A 21,114-nucleotide genomic window follows, 5' to 3' on the forward strand; every position below is an offset into this window, starting at 1 on the left:
AGGAAATCTATGTGTGATAAACCATTGCTAATTGTTAAATGACAAAGTGGAAAATTCCCAAACAGCAGACTTCAAGATCTGTATGAAGACTCAAATAAAATTCAGTGCTTTTCTGTAATTCTTCATCCAACCCGTTCTACAAATCCACCCCACAAACTGAAACACACATATTCTTCATAGTGGTAAGAACACAATGCTTTTTAAGTTTAATCGTCTTCTTAAATTATACCTGTCAGAAAACATTTGTTGAATATTGCACAGAAGTAAATTATTTTTTGCTCTGTCCTGTTTTGAACTCAACTATATCCCCAAATTTCACCACATGTATAGTGACATTAATTAGCTCGTTAGCTGTGCTCCTTAACACCGTGTGCCTTATGAATACATAATGTGGTGATAAAATTAATTTAACTTCTTTTTGCATGAAGTGATAAAAGCAACTTAAACTCCAGTGTGACTTATATAAGGTTTGTTTCTCTTAAAGAGGCACTAATACTAATACTCCAGCAAATACACTGCATCAAAGACTGGGTCTGAGCCCTTTCTTGGACAAAGTCACAGAGTAACCGAGACAGTTTGGACATGTGTAGTAGAGGGATCCAGGGTATATAGGGAGAAGGATGCTAAGGATGGACCCACCAGGGAGGAGGAAGAAGAGGGGGGCAAAGAGGAGGTTTATGGATGTGGTGAGGACATGCAGATGTTTGGTGTGACAGAGGAAGATGCAGAGGACAGGGTGAGATGGGGATGGATGACCTGCTGTGGTATGACAAAAGAAGAAGAAATGTTACCCAAGAAGAAGAAATGTTACCAAAAATGATGTTCGGGGTGTAGTTATCTGCAGATTTGAAACTGTAGTTCATTTGAAATGTTATGAATTAAATAAAAGTAAAATCTTTCAGAACTAAGACACACAATTATTATTGTAGCTCATGTTCATTATATTAGTAAAACAGAAAAAAAGCTCTCCTGCTTTCTTTGTTACCGTACTGATGAATGATCCTCAGTCTTATAATAGAGTCTCCTTTCTTATTAAGCCCTTTGGTGCACAGAGAAATATATGTAACAGGCTCCATTATAGATTAAGTGATTACTGTTTAAATAAACTGCCCCTGCTTTCAACAGCTTCTACTCACATTAGTCCAAATAAGCTGTGTGCTGTGTTATTGGTGACAGGTCTGTTGCTAATATGCCTGGTTTTGCAATTTTTCTCATCTTCGTCAGAAAAGCAGGAAAGAACTCACTTTAATAAACAAATGACTAAATTTACTGGTTAAACAGTGAAGAAAATTAGAATTGTTTCCATGAATAAAATCTTTTACTGTGAAATTGTGAACATGAGCTGTTTCACCATATGAACTGTGGAGCTGCTCTTTTACAAGTTGTACACAACAGTTTGCCCTTATCAGACACTTATTCACACCCTGTTTTCTTTATTTGACACAGCAACAAGTCAGCCAACTTGCCTGCTCAGTCAATCACAATCCTAACATTTCTGGAACTGTTTCGTTGCTCCAGCAGCCTTGGTCACTTTGAGGACATTGAACCTCACAGTCTTGCTTAGCGGCCGGCACTCACCAACAGTCACAATGTATCCAACTGTGACGTCTCTGAAGCAAGGTGACAGGTGGACAGAGAGGTTCTTGTGCCTTTTCTCAAAGCGGTTGTATTTGCGGATGTAATGCAAGTAGTCACGTCTGATAACAACGGTCCTCTGCATCTTCATTTTGGTCACCACACCAGAGAGAATACGGCCACGGATGGAGACATTTCCGGTGAAGGGGCATTTCTTATCAATGTAAGTGCCTTCAATAGCCGCTCTTGGGGTTTTGAAGCCCAGCCCGACGCTCTTGTGGTAGCGGGGGAGTTTTTCCTTGGCCTCTTTGCCACCATCAGTGGCCAGAACACGCTTTTTGTTCTGGAAGATGGTGGGCTGTTTCTGATAAGCCCTCTCAGTTTGTGCATCCGCCATCTTCGCAAGCCAAGTGGAAAAGAGGAAAACCCTGGATATACTCCAGTGTGCTAAAATCATGCTGAAGGCAGGACATGATGGAAAAACTTTCAATTTTTTCACTGACGATTTCTGCATCATCCCTTACAAATGTAAGTTTCTGAATCTTGCCATCTTTCCAGTTACACCACTATTTCATAATCCACATCACCCCCAGTCCAAAAAAGTGCAGAAATGGGATGAAAGGGCTTAATCCGGCTTAATCCTAACATGCTGGTTTATACAGTGCAAACATGAAACTGGATATCTTATAAAGTGCAGACCTGGCAACCTGCCAGAAAATGAAAGTAAGGAGTTGTGCCCTCAGCCAGAGCCACAACAAACATTGCTTTGACTTCAAATTTTTGCACCGATGGAGCACAAACAAGTTTCAAACTGTACTCACTGCAAATGCCCAGTTTAAAGACTTTCAAACATGACTGAAGCTGTTAAGACTACGAACACCCAGAAGTTAACAAGCGACAATTTTGCAAATTGGGATGAAATTTTGAACAGTTCGAAAACTTGACCCCAATTTCAAAACTGGTGCCAGTGATAGCTGCAACTATTACATATGCCAAGTTTGTTCAAGGTGGATCAAGGAGTTACTATGATGTTTCAAAACACACCCTGATTTGCTATTCAGAATGAAATGGAAAGGAACGGTGCTTTGTAGAATATCCCCACTTCGTTGGTGACTTAATTTAATTCTTAATATTTGTATTTTTCTGGTTTCACACCAGTTGTACAATACAAGCAGCAACAACATGTTCCAGCTGTGAATCCTCTGGACAATGACCTGTGATCTTCACACTTGGACTCAACTGAACATAACATGAAATTTGTATTCTCTGGAGCGTCAGTTGCAGTATTTTTTAGCAGTTTGAGAGGTTCTGCAAATTTTACTCTGGTGCGAATTATACTCTAAAATATGGTATGTGTGAAAGAGACTATGTTTGTATTGATTCAAATTTGTCCATACGTATATTATCAACTGTAATAAGAAATGTTGATATATAAACAAAATAAATTTTGTCTTATTATCATAGTTGAGCAAAAAACGTTAATATGGCACAGTAAAATACAGTTAAAAAAACACCCCTCCAACAACAAGCCAATATTTTAAAGCTATATTTTGGCTTAGTTGAACAGGTACAAATGATCATGTTATTGATTAACAGATTTTTTAACAGACCGATGAACTAGTGAATGAATTTAAACACTCCATCCAACATGTTTTCAGTTATTATTATTATTATTTTACATCAGCATGAAATATAATGCATCTTTGATTCACATTTTCATTTTATTGCTTAACAAATTGCCTTGGATCAACCACAACCAAAGTAGTGACCTTCATCCTATCCATGTCTGCAATATTGGCATGCCACCACCAGACAGTGGCTGCACTATGTTTACTTTGCATACATTGACTGTTGTATCAAATCAATCTTAGACAGACAGACAGTCAGTCAGTCAGTCTACCTGGACTTGCCCAGGTAGGGTCAAATTTGACAAATGGCAATCATTGATCTCAAGGTCATGTCTGTCTTTTTGTTGGATTATTTCTACAAAGGTTGGCATCTGGGTGAAAGCCACCCTTGGAATTTCCCTTAAACGTTTAATTTTGGAAAGTTTTGCATTACTTTCTTGAGTTCGACTTGACAGTCATTGGGGTCAAGGTGAGATTTCAACCAGGCAATAAAATGCATTGTTTACCAGAAAATTGTGTTTGAAAAATGTGACCACATCCTTATTAATTCTATATTATATTAACCCAACTTTTTCACCAAACCCATGAATATTTTCACCCTCATTGGTACTATTGCCTAGTTACTGTAAACTGCAACGCTGTTACTACAGCGGAAATACAACAAACTGCATTTCATTAAGGAAAGCAAAAGGTGAGTATCTGACCTGAGTTTTCAAATGTGCCCTGAGTAAAATACAACATTATTGCTGTCAGCCAAAACAAAAAAATCAATGCACCTGTGACTTTTTAAAAGTGATTTTAGCACATAATATCTGAAATTTAATGAGCAATTTACAGGTTTTACGGTGTGTGTGGGTAGTTCTATGGGCTGGGCTGAATCCGGCTACAGTGACTAAAAGCCTTACCCTATGGTCACATTAGTTACAAGTGACACCAAGTGACAGAGGCAAAGAGATGACTTACCAGTCATTTTCAATCAGAGTGGACATTTCGAAGTGGCAAGAGACAATGGTCGCTCTACCACCAGCTATGCGGGGCCAAAATAGACTTTAAGTCTACTGTATGAAATATTGAGCGACATGACACAGTGACTACCAAACAGAATGAATAGGCAGTGTGAGGACAGTTGGTTATTCACTCAAACATAATAATCCAAAATGTCAAAATACGCTCCAAAACAGCTGTGTTTCTATGTAAAACTAATTTGTTTCTTATATATTTATTTAAAAGATGGTGAGAAACAAACTCTTCTAAATCTAAAACTACTGTTTTTTAAGTAAATGACAAGTAGTAGCAAAACATGACAGGACTTTTATTCATTTAAGCCGGGGTTTTCCACCTCTGGTAATTGGTCTTTTTTTTAAAACAATTTCTTGTTTTGTTTAAAGAAGGGAAAATATTGGCAGGTCATTCAGGTCAGGTTGAGCAGCATGCATTGGTGTAATACATCACTGCTCATGTCGACAGGTCTCTGCATCGACACCACTACGGAACAAACTACAGGAGTAGTTGTTATCTGACACAAATTAATTCCAGCAGTCCTCAAGAATCTTTAAAGCGATCTCATCCCAAAGATATCCATTTGTTGCCTTAAGGCCCACTCACACTGAGGGTTACAACCACCCTGCCACAGTTTCACAACAAACTGTTGCAGGCGTGCACTACATTCTTTCAATAGGGTGTATGGATATCAGTGTGCATGCCCAGAAGTAGCCTTCACGCAATGCATCATGTGCTCATCTGTACACCTATGGCCCGCATCCATGGATGCAAACAAAGAGAGATGCGATACTTTTAAGCCAAGAAGATGTACCTGGAGCTGTAATTACAGCGCATCCGGAAAGTATTCACAGCACTTTCCCTCAAAATTCTACACACAATACCCCATAATGACAATGTGAATAAAGGCGTTTTGAGATTTTGTTCAGATTTATTAAAAATAAATAAACTAAGAAATCACATGTACATAAGTATTCACAGCCTTTGCCGTGAAGCTTAAAATTGAGCTCAGGTGCATCTTGTTTCAACTGATCATCCTTATGATATTTCTACAGCTAAATTGGAGTTCACCTGGGGTAAATTCAGTTCACTGGACATGATTTGTAAAGGCACACACCTGTCTACATGTAAGGTCCAACAGTTGACATTGCATGACAAAGCACAAACCAAACATGAAGTCATAGGAATTGTCTGTAGACCTCTGAGACAGGATTGTGTCGAGGCATAAATCTGGGGAAGGGTACAGAAACATTTGTGCTGTTTTGAAGGTCCCGATGAGCACAGTGGCCTCCATCATGCATAAATGGAAGAAGTTCAGATTCACCAGAACTCTTCCTAGATCTGGCCGCCCGTCTAAACTGAGCAACTGGGGGAGAAGGGCCTTAGTCAGGGACATGACCAAGAACCCGATGGTCACTCTGTTAGAGCTCCAGCATTGCTCTGTGGAGAGAAGAACCTTCCACAAGGACAACCATCTCTGCAGCAATCCACCAATCAGGCTTGTATGGTAGAGTGGCCAAAACAAAGCCACTCCTTAGTAAAAGGCGCATACCAGCCCACCTAGAGTTTGCCAAAAGGAGAAACAAAATTATCTGGTCTGATGAGACAGAGATTTAATTGAACTCTTTGTTATGAATGCCAGGCATTAGGTTTGGAGGAAACTAGGCACCATCTCTCCACTCCATCATGCTGTTGGGATGTTTTCAGCAGCAGGATCTAGGAGACTGAGGATTGAGGGAAAGATGAATGCAGCAATGTACAGAGACATGCTGGATGAAAACCTGCTCCAGAGTGCTCTTGTCATTATGGGGTATTTTGAGTAGAATTTTGAGAGGAAAAAATGAATGTACTCCATTTTGAAATAAGGTTGTCACATAAAATGTGGAGAAAGTAAAGCACTGTGAATACTTCCCGAATACACTGGAACTCACCATTCAAGGTAGCAACAATAGCAGAACTAAAAAAGATGGTTAAAGTGCAGAATTGCAAGTTTAAAATGCAAGAAAAAGTATCTGATAGAGGTAAGTTCCGACTAACTTGCTTCTAGGACCTTGTGAGTGATGGGGTAAATTGCATGTATTCAGAGGTTTTATATCAAATGTTCATAAAATGCTTAATATTTGGCCTTTTCCACAGGGAAAACAAAACTGTTGTAATGGAGATAATCTTTGCTACCCATCTTTGAGATGATTCAGATCAGTAAGCATGTGCTGCATTGTCTCTGTGCTGAGCCATGCACACACATTTCTCAGTGGATGGGACTTCGAGTCTCCGGAGTAAGAAAGAAAGCGAGAGAGAGAGAGAGATGTTTCTGCACTAAAGTGTGGCAGGAGAAAGCTGCTCTGGGGGAACTCGGTGGGATTTTTGGAGCATTTTAATAAGTTATGTGTCAAATGGTGGCCGCAATTTTGCCACAAGTGTGATGGAAGTGGTTTGAGTGGAAAAACCATTGGTGTGTCTACCATGTACGTTTTCTGGCTGCTGTAGACTCGGTGGGTTGATGTTGGCTTGAACTTACTAAACTTTCTCTTATTTCCAGCCCTTCCAATAATGTGAAGCCACTTGTTTGTCAGTGTTACATTCTTAGGAAAAACATAGAATATCACATGTTTATCCCTGAGATGTTTATTGAAGCATCCAGAGACACAACAAGTAATCCCTGGCATTCTGAGCCTTTTGTTTACTCCCTGATTGTGTCTGTGCATTGGCAGCAGGCACACATTCCCCACAATCCCCTACATGACCAAAATCCAATATCACTGAAAAAATGGGTGTTGCAATGTGTGGTGGGCTGAAATCAGTCACAGACAATGTCCTACATGTTAAAAATACGGGCGACAACTCCCACGACTTCCACTCAGTGCCGTGCAGACTATGACATCTCTATGACACAAACATTTGTGTCAGATGTGTCTGTGTGTTTATGTCTGGGACATATCGTGTCCTCCTATACACACAGCTGTAGCATACACATGCTCTTTGATATTAAGCACTACCATTAAGCTCCCGTGGAAGTGACAGAAAAAGGACGACAGACTTATAAATTCACGCCACATGCACACGGCTGTTACATACCAATGTTGAGTTCATTGTGCATATGTGTGCATCAATGCCTTTCGCAAAATCTGCAACTATATTCTTGAGGGGGCTGCAAGGGAGACTGTCAGCAGCTCTCCTAAATCACCAACAGTCTTCTCTGGCTTTAAATCACTGCTTAGCATCCAAGTCTCACAACCATACTATAAGACAGGAAGCATCAGCACCTTTGTTCTCCTGCAAAGGTATCAGCATGGCCAAACACCTATGTTTAACAACCTCATGACTCAAAAAGCGCTTCCCTTTTATTTCAAAGTCACTGCCATTGCAATGCAATGTCCCTGCCAAGATAAGTGAATGTCTTTCCAAGGTCAACACTTTGCATCCCGTACAGATACACTTGGCTGAGCCCTCAAAGTCACTGAAAGCCTAGACAGATTCTGCAAAGATCACAGCATCCTCGATGAAGTCAAGGTCAATAAACCTTTCCTAACCAAAAAAGGTACCTAAGCCACTGGCTTCCACCACTTGACCCGACACCCAGTCCATACAAGCACTGGAGTGTAGGAACCTGAACACATCCCTCACTCTGCTTTTTCCCCCCTTTGTATGCAACTATGTTATTTATCATGAATGACAAAGAATTTAATCTAGGAACACAAACTTTTAGAGCATGGAGTGAGTTATCCTGAACAAGATGCAATATTAGGAATAAGTAGTACTAAATGTAGTGTAGTAGTTTGAAGACCATGGTTTAAATCGTCTTTTAAGCTGATGATTCTTAATAACCAAGCTCTTGATGCAAGTAGTTCTAAACCAAGGTACCTGTCTCAAATTTGGAGTGGTCCGTCCTCTCTGTCACTTTCTCCTGGCTGATGAGGTAATCAACGATGCGTATGCCGATTGGTGGCTCAGTGTGGTTCCACTCCATGATGACCAATGAGCTGCTGGGCTCATACGTGTAAGACAATTTCAGCCTAGAAACAGAGTGAATTGTTTCTCCCAATGAAAAATTACCAGTAAACACATTATTGTAATTGTGATCTTACATCATCCTCCAAGCAAACAAATAAAAACACCATTTTCCAAAAGGAATGACACCTTTTTCCCCCTCCAAGATAACACAAACTGAAAGGTGAACAGCAGCTGTGCACTATCCAATAGCATGTGCACAAATGTGCGCACTCTGATCAATCAAAGAAGCAACTCAATAATCAGAAAGCAGAAGAAAGTCAGTGACATCAGCTGCTAATCGTAATAGAATTCCACATACACATGGATCCTGAGGAAGGACACAATTTACTACAGAGTATAACTGCAAACTACTCACATAGGCTGAGAAAGTGGAGCACAGGTGGGCAGCCCGTCTGTGCCAAAAGCGCTGGAATCGCAGCGACACCAGTCATCGATAACATCACCTTTCCCCGAACACCACAACATGCTCATCATTGTTTCCTGGAGAGCCTGAACGCAGCAAGATGGAGTGAGCCAGAGGGAGAAAGATAACAGAAAAATATGATGATATAGAAAAGCCTAAATTCAAAAACAGACTTTATTTTTACATTGTATTCTGATAACTGGAGAAACTACAGTATGCGCTATGGTACTATGCATACTAATACTATACGTATATACAGTTATTTACAGTGAGTCACGTTACTGACAACCATTTTTCCAAACACACAGCTGGATATAACTGATTTTAATTCATTCCGGCAAGCTATATCCATCCTACTGTAATACTGTTAATACTGCGTTAACACATAGGCAGGATGTGTTACAAATGTCATATTTGCGTCATTCTTGGCACATTCCTGACATTCTTAATGCGACAACGCATCTGAATAGGTTTCTTAATACTGCGTGTTGATGCGTGATATTCATGATTTTCGTGGAGCATGTTTTTGGCTGTCAAAAACTCTTCCATGAATATCACGCACCACCCTCATTTCGCCTCAAGTCGTGGAGGTCGCAACTGAGCGTGCTGATCCGTCTTGATTAGTGGTGATCCTTAATAGCGTGTGAAAGCATTCTTCTCTGACGTGTGCACAATTTAACCCTGCTGCACTGCTTTCAGTTTCATTGCTGCAATATGCTGAAGAAGGACAGCGACACCAAGTCAGCTAAAAGTTTTGTTCCAATGCTCATCAGCGCGCTCCTGTAGGTCTTCCACCTGCTGTATGTGCCTGATGTTTGGGAAAAGGCGCGAGACGGGTTCAGAGCTGGTGGGCTCATCTTGTCCATCACATGAAAGCATTTATGCCTTAGACTACCAAAAACCTGGCCAACACATTATAAACAGTGCTGCAGCACTCAGATGTGCTGTACATTTTTGAAACTCAACCAAGAAAAAAACAACACAGATGAAATAATGAAAAATAACACCAAATTGCTATTAAGTTTGAAATCAACAAACATTTTGGTGCAGCTCTGATCAGCACTGGGGTGCTGCTGTGAGCCACAGACAGAAGTCGTCTATGTGGCCATCACTGTTTCTTTAAATCCCATGTTCTGGTGTGACAAAACACCTATTAAGATACTTTTCTTATTGGCATAATTCTTTGTAAAGTGATTTCCACTGTAACAAACAGTAGTCTTCCATGTGCCAGCTCTTCCTTCTTCACTTGTGGCTACTTAGTGGTTATTTTCTTTTCTATTTCCACTGAGTAATATGCTTAAATTCAGCGAGTCATCTGATCTGAGGTCATAGCTGAAATTGGTGGGCAAATGGCCCCTGGGCTATGACGCTGATGCGGGTGGCTGAGACTGGCAGAGTAAGGATGCAGGCTGGGACTGAGAATCCATCAGCAGCTGTGCCCAACATGAGCATGCATGCCTGCTGGGGGACCAATTCCTGTATGGGTAGATTAGGGAAGGGCAGTGAGCAGGACCCAGTGGGGCTAACCCTCTGTACGACCCTGCATCTGTGACAATACAGTGACAATGGTTAAACAGAACCAGCTGATTTTTGCGCTTCCATCTCGTCTGTGTCTTAATTGAGAATTAGCACGGCCATGGACTTTTTAATCATTGAAAAAAAATCTTTCATTCATTATGTTTTTCACCTAGATTTTAGCTTTGACTGAGCAGATTTGAAAATGAAAACAGTCCAGGTTAAACTTTTGCTACAACAACAACAACAACAACAACAAAAGAACAATCCCCAAATTGCATATTCATGAAGGCAAATGGCCAATAACGTTAAATGGATAATACATGCTATTTTTCACATTTGAAAGACATGATCATCAGTGTGCTCTGGTAGTAAATCAGCGTTTCCATTGCTGTGGTGTTTGCTTAATACATGAAAACCTTTTGTATATCAGGCCCTTTATTTTGGTTTTCATTGAGTTTATTACCCAGTCCTATTAATGTGTTGGAGTTAGTGCAAATCCCGATAAAATTCCAGATTCAGTGGAACAAATTGAACTTTTGTAGAAGGGTAATCTCAATGTAATTACTGTGCACTAAAAAAATGGGGATAGAAATGCATATAAATGAAAAGTGGACTGTTTGCCTTGGTCAGCCTCCGAGGAAGTGTTTTCTTTCTTTTGCCAAGATTACACAAACACTCCAGATACAATTTACAAGGGACCTAATGGACGGGGTGGAGTGCTGGTCAATGAAGAACCCATTAAATGGTGGAGTGGATCCAGATAATTTATGATCCAAAAGTGTGGCCAATTTTACTTTTAGCAAAATACATAATACATAATTTCTTTGAATGGGTCTGCACTTGGGCAGCACGGTGGCTTAGTGGTTAGCACTGTTGCCTCACAGCGAAAAGGACATGGGTTCAATTCCTGCCTTTCTGTGTGGAGTTTGCATGTTCTCCCCGTGTTTGCGTGGGTTTCCTGCAGGTGCTCCAGTTTCCTCCTACATCCAAAGACAAGCAGGTTAGGTGGACTGGAATCTTTACATTGCCCGTAGGTGTGCAAGTGGGTGTGAATGTGTTTATTTGTCTGTCTGTGGCTCTGTGACTGCTGGGATAGGCTCCAGCCCCCCGTGACCCTTAATTGGACTAAGCGGTTGAAGATGAGAGTGTGTGTTTGTGTGTGTGTGTGTGTGTGTGTGTGTGTGTGTGTGTGTGTGTGGCCTGCACTTTTTAAAAATACTGCAACATGGCTGACAGGGACCAAACAGACTTTTGAATGTATTGTATATAAATGTGTTACACACCTGATAGGTTTCATTGTTAGATACCAACTCATAGATGGGTGCAGCCTTAGTGATTTGCAGCAGCACAGGTTCAGACTGTTGCCGTCCTATCACCGCTCTTGGGCTCATGTGGCAGAGGTGGCAGGAGCGCGGGCACTGGCCCTGACTGGAACAGTCCATACGGACGCCAGCTGCCATGCGTTTTGCCCCAGTATCCAGCAGACTGGCAATGTATGCAGGGTACGTCAATGTCCTTGGTTCCTTGTCACGCTCCTCAGACTCCTCCGAAGGGGAGTTACCTAATTGGACACAGAATGAGACTGGTTGGTTGGCTGATTATTATTTACTGGTTGTGTAATCCATATTATTAATAAAGGTAATAATCCTCATTTTTTAAACAAGAGGCACACTAATGAGTAGCTGCAATGACGTAAAAGAGAAAGGAGATAAAAACACTGAATGGCAAATGTTTTTCCTCAGTAACAGCCTGGTTAAATTCTGAAGCATTATTGCATTCGCCCAATCCCATGGTTCCCTTTTTCGGACATACAGTATTTTAATCTTCTCTACATCATGTAGTGGGTTCCATGTTTCTTCAAGCAAAAATTGGGAGATCTACATTGAATTAAAGAGATGTAACAGGATACAAAAAAGCAGCATTTCTGACATACACTGAAAAAATTCTGTTGGATTTTCCTGATTTAATTAATGTTTCACATAAGAAAATTGGGTTATTTGGACACATTGTGATCATGTGCAACCAGTGTACATATTTAAGTCAAGTTTCCCTTTTTCAGTGTAGAATGCAAATAAGTAAGAAAAACAATCAAGTAAAAAAAACAACTAATAAGCATATGACACCTTATGTTTTTCCTTGCACTTTATCTGCTTCTTAGTAGAATATCTCAGAATATGTGGGCAAATTTCACAGAAATATGATCAAGACTAAAATTCACTTTGGTCAAGAAAGTTTTGATCCTGCCTTTGATCAGATTGGTTCTGTAATCAACTGATTCATTCAACGATCACAGTCATTGGCCAGGTTCAAATGCTTGATCCTGATTACCTGATGATCATAAGAACAAATCAAGACAGGCTCAAACCAAGACAGACAGAAGTCAGACAGAGAAACGACAATGAAAACACAACTTTTTTCTTCCTTCTTCATGTTTTCTTTGATCCAAATCCTGATTTTGTTTTGTGATGTCTTAATCCTTTAAACTTGTATTAAGAATTGAGTACTTGAGTGGTGAGGATCAAAGGACAATATTCATCATGATCCTCACTGATTTGATCCATATTACAGTAAGACAAGCAGCAGCTAAAACATAAGAAGCCTCACTGTCAACTAAACAAAGCAATCATATGCCATGATCAAAGGTCAATGATCAGGCTCAAAGACCAGTATCAATGATTGATGATTCAAGTTGAGTGATCAGTTACAAAGTTCAGGATCACAAGTCAAGATCAGAAACAAAGATGAGCATTTAGCATCAAAGGAATTTTGTTGAAGCAAAGCACTAATCCTCTTACAGGAAACAAAAAAGAACGAGATAAAAGGAAAATGTCAGCAGAGATATAAATAGAAGACTGCTGTACCTTGGCAGGTAAAATATTATCAGGAGTACTCTTTGAAAATAAATTCCCAAATTGATAAGTTTCTGCAAAGTGCATGCACATAAAACCACTGCTTTAATATGAATGTTGCAGTTGCTAATTAATTCACCACTTCTAAGATGAATGGTGCCATGGGATGAATATAAGCAATGTGCTCTCTTGTTCTCTGAAGTTGCTGCAGCTGTTTCACAGCTGGATGACTTTCATTTTTTTCTTTCATAAATGGAGTGTGTGACAACCTGGAAGTAGACAAATCTAGTTTTTCTGCTGCTGGAAAGAGGAAAGATGCTGTGTAGAAATAAATGTGTGAGACATTCTTTAAGCAATGTTTTTTGTCTTTATTCTATTACTCATTCCATGTCCTTTGGTTGATTTCCACTAAATTTGATAGGTGGATGAAGGTCAACCTTAGAATATCCTGAAAGGGTTTCCGATGGCAAAAGTCAAGTCATTGGTGTCATGTTCTGGTGTCTTATTGTGTGTCTGTTTTTTTCCCCTTCTGTCTCCAACATATTATATTCCTGTCTTTTATTACTCTGTGGCTCCTTCCCTGTGTTATTTTCCCATCATGTTCCCCCTCTTCTGTATTATATGTTCTCTTTGATATATTTACCTCCATGTTACATTATCTCTGTGTGTTTCTGCCTTGTTAGTTATGTCTTGTGCTCTTGCTTTGATGTTTCTTCAATGTTAGTTCCATGTGTCTTTGCGTCCTGTTCGCTTTGCTCCAGATTCAAGCCTTCTTTCTCTCCCTGTCCTCTCTCTGTGGTCTCTGGCTCCCTCTGATGACCTCTTGCTGCGCTGTCCCCTATCTAGTCTGTGCACACATGTTTTGAATTAGTTTAAGTACTCCCAGCTGTTTTCTATTGCAATCACTACAACTGTAGCTAGAGTAAGGTCCTCCCTCTACCTTTAGTGTTTGCCAGATTGTCAGTTGCTTCTCCTACATGCTTATTTAGTGTTCCCTCATGTTGCTAGTGTACTGTTTATTGTGTATTGTCCAATTTTGATCTCCCTTCTTGTGATCTTCGAACCGACCTACTGTTTTGGACTGTTGACCATTTGTTTGATCTCTGTGTACTGACCATTTGCTCTCTCACTGACACCACTGTCACACCACTGTGGACTGCTTACCTGTGTCCAGCCCCCAGACCATCCCTAAGTTGTGAAATAAAGAATACAGGACTTATCATCTGGCCTAATATATGCACTGGGGTCATATCCTGAAATTGTTACAACTGATGTCAAAGGTCAAAATTATATATTTTTTCCCACTCTGATTTGCACCACATTTGGCACACATATGGAGGTGGGTTCTGTTATTACACAGCAAGGTCATATTTTCCAAAGGCCAATCACTGGGCCAAGGGTATTTCTGCCTGTGTATTGGTCTACTCCTCCCACATCCATTTGCCGATTTCTATCAAAATTAGCATGTCAATGAAGGTTGGCCCCAAAACTGCACTTAAACAATTCAGGTTGGTTGAGAAATTAGACAGCTGGGGCTGTGACCAGAGGATCTCTGGTTTAATTCCATGTCAGACATGGAAAATCACTAAGGTCCCATGGGAAAGGTTCTTAATCCCTGTGTATAGATGAATGCACACATGGAACACACGGAAATCAGTGTGTGAATGAAACAATGTGAGGTATCATTGTAAAGCACCTTGAGAATCTGCAACAAATGGAAAAGTACTATAGATACATCATTTATTTACGATGCCAATTTTCCATTATATGCAATATCTATAATTCTATATGTAACTCACATTTACTTTTTGGCCATGACCCTCCAACCAGACTATTTTTTGACCTTTCAAAGCAAAGCGTATGGACCCTGCTCTTGGAAGCAGGAAAGATGCTTAAGGTAGAGTTACCTTAAAATGAGCTTGTTTGTAACTTACTTTCATTTCAAAAGCCAAGGTCTGGTGGCTACCTAGATCACTGCTTCTCTCGACTGAAATATCAAAAATACTTGAACAGAATGTAATGGGATGTGATGGACAGATAGAACGTGGATTAGGCAAGTGTTATGCGATGTGAATCCAGAATGATGAATATTTTTAAAGCAATATTTTTATAATACTTCTCCTTGATTTCCATATTTGTGTACCTTTGCAAGAACAGCACAAAGACGACTGTTGGACCTTGCAAGAGGTATGCACCATTTGAATGTTTCCATGTCTTTGTGAAAGTAATGCTATACTGTTGTTGTTTGACACAATACACAATGCACTGTATCATCACATCCCCATTTATTTTTCTAAAGATAACTCCAAAATAAGACTAGGTAATCACAATACCTATATCCTGTGATATTTGCATTAGATTATATATTTTGCAGGTAATTAGCAAGCACATTGGAATATATTTTGAAAGTTATTCCTCCAACTTAAGGGCAACTTTAGTAATAAACTATTATCATTGTATTATTGTAATTAGAAATGTTGCAGCAGTTCACAATTGACAGCTATGTTTGTTGTTCATGTTATGAATCTTAATTAAACTGGGTTATCTCTTCCTTCTCTCATAATTCAGGAATTAAGGTTTAAACAATATGTGGAGTTTTATACAACCCCTGGCAATAATTATGGAATCACCGGCCTCGGAGGATGTTCATTCAGTTGTTTAATTTTGTAGAAAAAAAGCAGATCACAGACATGACACAAAACTAAAGTCATTTCAAATGGCAACTTTCTGGCTTTAAGAAACACTATAAGAAATCAGGAAAAAAAATTGTGGCAGTCAGTAATGGTTACTTTTTTAGACCAAGCAGAGGGAAAAAATATGGACTCACTCAATTCTGAGGAAAAAATTATGGAATCACTCTGTAAATTTTCATCCCCAAAACTAACACCTGCATCAAATCAGATCTGCTCGTTAGTCTGCATCTAAAAAGGAGTGATCACACCTTGGAGAGCTGTTGCACCAAGTGGACTGACATGAATCATGGCTCCAACACGAGAGATGTCAATTGAAACAAAGGAGAGGATTATCAAACTCTTAAAAGAGGGTAAATCATCACACAATGTTGCAAAAGATGTTGGTTGTTCACAGTCAGCTGTGTCTAAACTCTGGACCAAATACAAACAACATGGGAAGGTTGTTAAAGACAAACATACTGGTAGACCAAGGAAGACATCAAAGCGTCAAGACAGAAAACGTAAAGCAATATGTCTCAAAAATCGAAAATGTACAACAAAACAAATGAGGAACGAATGGGAGGAAACTGGAGTCAACGTCTGTGACCGAACTGTAAGAAACTGCCTAAAGGAAATGGGATTTACATACAGAAAAGCTAAACAAAAGCCATCATTAACACCTAAACAGAAAAAAACAAGGTTACAATGGGCTAAGGAAAAGCAATCGTGGACTGTGGATGACTGGATGAAAGTCATATTCAGTGATGAATCTCGAATCTGCATTGGGCAAGGTGATGATGCTGGAACTTTTGTTTGGTGCCGTTCCAATGAGATTTATAAAGATGACTGCCTGAAGAGAACATGTAAATTTCCACAGTCATTGATGATATGGGGCTGCATGTCAGGTAAAGGCACTGGGGAGATGGCTGTCATTACATCATCAATAAATGCACAAGTTTACATTTATATTTTGGACACTTTTCTTATCCCATCAATTGAAAGGATGTTTAGGGATGATGAAATAATTTTTCAAGATGATAATGCATCTTGCGATGGAGCAAAAACTGTGAAAACATTCCTTGCAAAAGACACATAGGGTCAATGTCGTGGCCTGCAAAGAGTCCGGATCTTAATCCAATTGAAAATCTTTGGTGGAAGTTGAAGAAAATGGTCCATGACAAGGCTCCAACCTGCAAAGCTGATCAGAGAAAGTTGGAGCCAGATTGATGAAGAGTACTGTTTGTCACTCATTAAGTCCATGCCTCAGAGACTGCAAGCTGTTATAAAAGCCAGAGGTGGTGCAACAAAATACTAGTGATGTGTTGGAGCGTTCTTTTGTTTTTCATGATTCCATAATTTTTTCCTCAGAATTGAGTGATTCCATATTTTTTTCTCCTCTGCTTGGTCTAAAAAAGTAACCGTTACTGACTGCCACATTTTTTTTTCTTGATTTCTTATAGTGTTTCTTAAAGTAGAAAGTTGCCATTTGAAATTACTTTAACATCCTCCGAGGCCGGTGATTCCATAATTTTTGCCAGGGGTTGTATTCAGCACAGTCTTGCAGTTTCTGGCAATCCTGAAACTTTAGTCAAATGTGGCCCAAGATATCTGTCATTCAAATGAACTAAATGTAAATGTGTTAAAATTTATAAAATGTCTTGTAAAATAATTATATATATATATATATATATATATATATATATGCAAATCCATTATTTCCGATAAAATGGAGTAGGTGTTCCTGTTGTAGTGGGAGCAGCAAGAGACAGAACCTTGTGGGAGAACTTTTTTTCTTCATTTTTGAATGGGTCATTTTTTAGTTTAGTATTAAATACGCTTAGCTGCGAGCAAACACCAGCAACGTAAAAGATCAAGCAGCAATTAGGGAATACGTTGCTGTGTGTGTAGTGTTTGATGGAATACAACACAGGTTTAGGAGTCAAGGGATGATACATAAAAAGTTTATGCACGTTCAGGGAGCTGCATGTGCACAAAAACGAAGACAAAGGTAAGCAGATTTTTCCTGAGCAAATTACACCCAGTACAACTTTGACTACTTACGCTGCAACCTATGAATGTTTGGAGTGGTTTTCCGCACTATTATTTTGTATTTATTCAAGATAGTTAAACTAAAGGCACCTTGAGACCTGGCACGAATTTGATCCCCACACTATTGTGCAATTCATTATGCCAATGCGTCCCGCTTTGTCTGGCTTGACGCCGTGTGATATACAATAAAGCCTGCAAAAACTTATCTCAGAGATTTCAGCTGTCAGTTTCCACTGTGAGGAACACAGTGAGGAAATGGAAGACCGCAGGCACAGTACTAGTTAAGGGCCGAACTGGCAGGCCAAGAAAAATCTCAGATAAGCTGAAACAAAGGATGGTGAGAACAGTGATAGTCAACCCACAGACCTGCTCCAAAGACCTACAACATGGTCTTGCTGCAGATAGTGTCTCTGTGCATTGTTCAATTATACACTACAGCATACTTTGCACAAAGAGATGCTGTATGACGCTGTAATGCAGAGGAAGCCTTTTCTGCGTACACGCCACAAACAGAGTCACTTGAGTTATCCTAAAGCACATTTGGATGAGCCAGCTTGGACCGATGAAACTAAAATTGAGTTATTTGGACCTTACAAGGGGCGGTATGCATAGCTGAAAAAGAACACAGCATTCCAAGAAAAACACTTTGTTGCGTGGGCCGCCAGAAGAGGAGGTACTGCTGGCCCACCACCAGAGGGCGCCCTGCCTGAAGTGCGGGCTTCAGGCACGAGAGGGCGCTGCCGCCTACAGGAACAGCCGAGGTGACAGCTGTCACTCATCAACTATGACAGCTTTCACCGATCATCTGCATCTCACCCGGGATAAAAGCAGGATGACACCTCCACCACATCGCCGAGATATCGACTTCTGTGAGAGGTAATATTCTCTGCCAGCATTCAGTGTTTCAAGAGCTCTTGTGTTGCAGCTGTCAACCAGAGGACCGGTGTGGGTCGCGACTGTTTCGTCCTTCGTCTCGTCAGATAAGTGGTTAAACAGACACTGCACGAGTGGGTGTTAAAGGTGGAGGTGGAATTCCCACCATTATTATTACGGGGTGTACACACACCCACACTTGACTGTCTTTGTTCTCCGCCAGCAGTACCAGATCCGACACGCTGAGACGGTGGCCACCTGGGGACTTCGGGACTTGGCGGCTCCAGTATCCTTCGGGTTCGGTGGCGGTGGAAATAGTATGGTTCCGGTTCATCTCCAGACGGGCGTCTCCTATCGTCGAGCCTGCCCACACGACACCTTCATTAATTGACTTGTATTCATTCTGTAATCTGCTGTGTGTGGTTGTGACATTCACAACAGTAAAGTGTTCTAATTTAACTCCCTCTATTGTCCGTTCATTTGCGCCCCCTGTTGTGGGTCCGTGTCACTACACTTTCCCAACACACTTGCTACCTACAGTAAAATTTGGAGGTGGTTCTATTATGCTGTGGGGCTGTGTGGCCAGTGCAGGTACTGGGAATCTTGTTAAAGTTGATGGTGGATTCCAGTCAATATCAGCAGATTCTTGAGAACAATGTTCATGAATCAGTGACAAAGTTCAAGTTGCGCCAGGGCTGGATGTTTCAACAAGACAACGACCCTAAACACTGCTCAAAATCTACTAAGGCATTCATGCAGTGGAACAAGTACAATGTTCTGGAATGGCCATCTCACTCCTCAGACCTGAATATTATTGAAAATCTGTGGTGTGATTTTAAGCAGGCTGTCCATGCTCAGAAACCAACAAATCTGAGATGTCTTGTATAGAAGAATGGGCCAAAATATTTTCAACCAGAATCCAGGCTCTCACTGGAAGCTATAGGAAGTGTTTAGAGGCTGTTATTTCTGCAAAAGGAGGATCGACTAAATATTGATGTATTTTTTCTGTTGGGGTGCCCAAATTTATGCACCTCCATAATTTTTTTTTTTAAAGAATTATTGCACACTTTATGTAAATACTATTAACTTCATTTCACTTCTCAAATATCACTGTGTTTGTCTGCTATATGATACATTTAACTGAAATTGCTGATCCAAACAACCAATGATTTATAAAGGAAAATCATGGCAATCATCAGGGGTGCCCAAACCTTTCTGAACAAGCTTGTCTTCAAGATCAGTGTTCTAACGCATTAGTAGTCAATGAGATGTTAACAAACTGTACATATTTGACCACTTAATTTTTTTACATTTTAGGGGAAGCTGAGCTTTCCTTGCAGTCTTAGAGAAACCACCTCTGCCTTAGCATCCTCCATTCAGTTCTTCCCCTGCTAGGCACCCCACTAAAGACTGAGCCAATGACTACCAAAGGTTGGCAGAGGATCTCCAGTTTGTCGACAAATGCGTGAGAAATTTTTTGAAATATTGAGTAACAATGTTCCTCAAAAAAAAAAAAAAAAAAGATTGGAGGAATTTGCATATTTCTCCCTGTGCAGTGCATTTTATTATTATATGTTTCTTTGAATCTTGTAGAATTTCAATGTTGAATTAACGCTGTCAGTGTTAAAGATAACATGTTTTCAGTGTTAAATTCACACTGGCAGATAGATAGATAGATAGATAGATAGATAGATAGATAGATAGATAGATAGATAGATAGATAGATAGATAGATAGATAGATAGATAGATAGATAGATAGATAGATAGATAGATAGATAGATAGATAGATAGATAGATAGATAGATAGAGCACGTGGACTTGGGGTTAAATTTGACAAATGTAAATCATTTATCTCAAGGTCATGTCTGTCATTTTGTTGCCTTACGCCTTCTAGATCCTTTGGATTATTTCTATCAAGCTTGGCATCCGGATTAAGGCCAACCTTGGAATTGCTCTTAAGCATATCATTTTTGAAAGTTTTGCCTTACTTTGTTTAGTCTTACTTGACAGTTATTGGGGTCAAGGAAATTGATTTTCAACCTGATTTGGATGAAACTTTGCACACTGTCTATGTTAGATTTAGGCATTGCCCTAGCAAGGTCATCCAAAGGCCAAACATTTAAGTGACATTTAAGGTAATGGGAGTCATGGTAATTTGGGTCATAGGTCAGATTTCCAACAGGCAATGAAATGCATTGTTCACCACAAAATTCAATCTGAAAAAAATATTACCACATCCATCCCCTCTTAATTGTTAAACTAACTCAATAACAACAAATACTGTCATCTTGTATCTCAGCAAACTAAAAGGGCATATATTGTATCTGTGCAAGTATAAAACAGCCTTTTTTTTTTCTTGGAAATACATTTGAATGGGTTGACAAATATTTGTGTTGTTGACTTTTATATATACATCACATACATCTGCATTGTTGGTGGCGCCAAATAGCTGTGAAACAAGTGTGTTCCACAGGACTATTATAGGGCTATTTTCACATGTGGATAAAACAGCTCCTGTTGTCCCTTCATAACTTTA

General features: G+C 39.9%; 2 protein-coding genes across 2 annotated transcripts in view; both read right to left on the reverse strand.

Moving 5' to 3' along the window:
• Nucleotides 1-21,114, reverse strand: part of astn1 (astrotactin 1) — a 1,400,536-nt gene that overhangs the window by 132,481 nt on the left and 1,246,941 nt on the right. Inside the window, exons 18-20 of the mRNA XM_034183391.1 lie at nt 11,418-11,695; nt 8,569-8,702; nt 8,064-8,215 (exon numbers count right to left, since the gene is read on the reverse strand). Of these exons, the coding sequence (XP_034039282.1) occupies nt 8,064-8,215; nt 8,569-8,702; nt 11,418-11,695 (564 nt within the window). The remainder of the gene's footprint in view (nt 1-8,063; nt 8,216-8,568; nt 8,703-11,417; nt 11,696-21,114) is intronic.
• Nucleotides 1,414-8,320, reverse strand: LOC117522021 (40S ribosomal protein S11-like). Its single transcript, XM_034183389.1, has 2 exons — nt 8,316-8,320; nt 1,414-2,003 (listed from the first exon to the last, which is right to left on the reverse strand). The coding sequence occupies exons 1-2, from the start codon at nt 8,318-8,320 to the stop codon at nt 1,487-1,489; spliced, it is 522 nt and encodes a 173-aa protein (XP_034039280.1). The 3' UTR covers nt 1,414-1,486.

This window comes from Thalassophryne amazonica, chromosome 12 (assembly GCF_902500255.1).
Source record: "Thalassophryne amazonica chromosome 12, fThaAma1.1, whole genome shotgun sequence".
NCBI lineage: Eukaryota > Metazoa > Chordata > Actinopteri > Batrachoidiformes > Batrachoididae > Thalassophryne > Thalassophryne amazonica.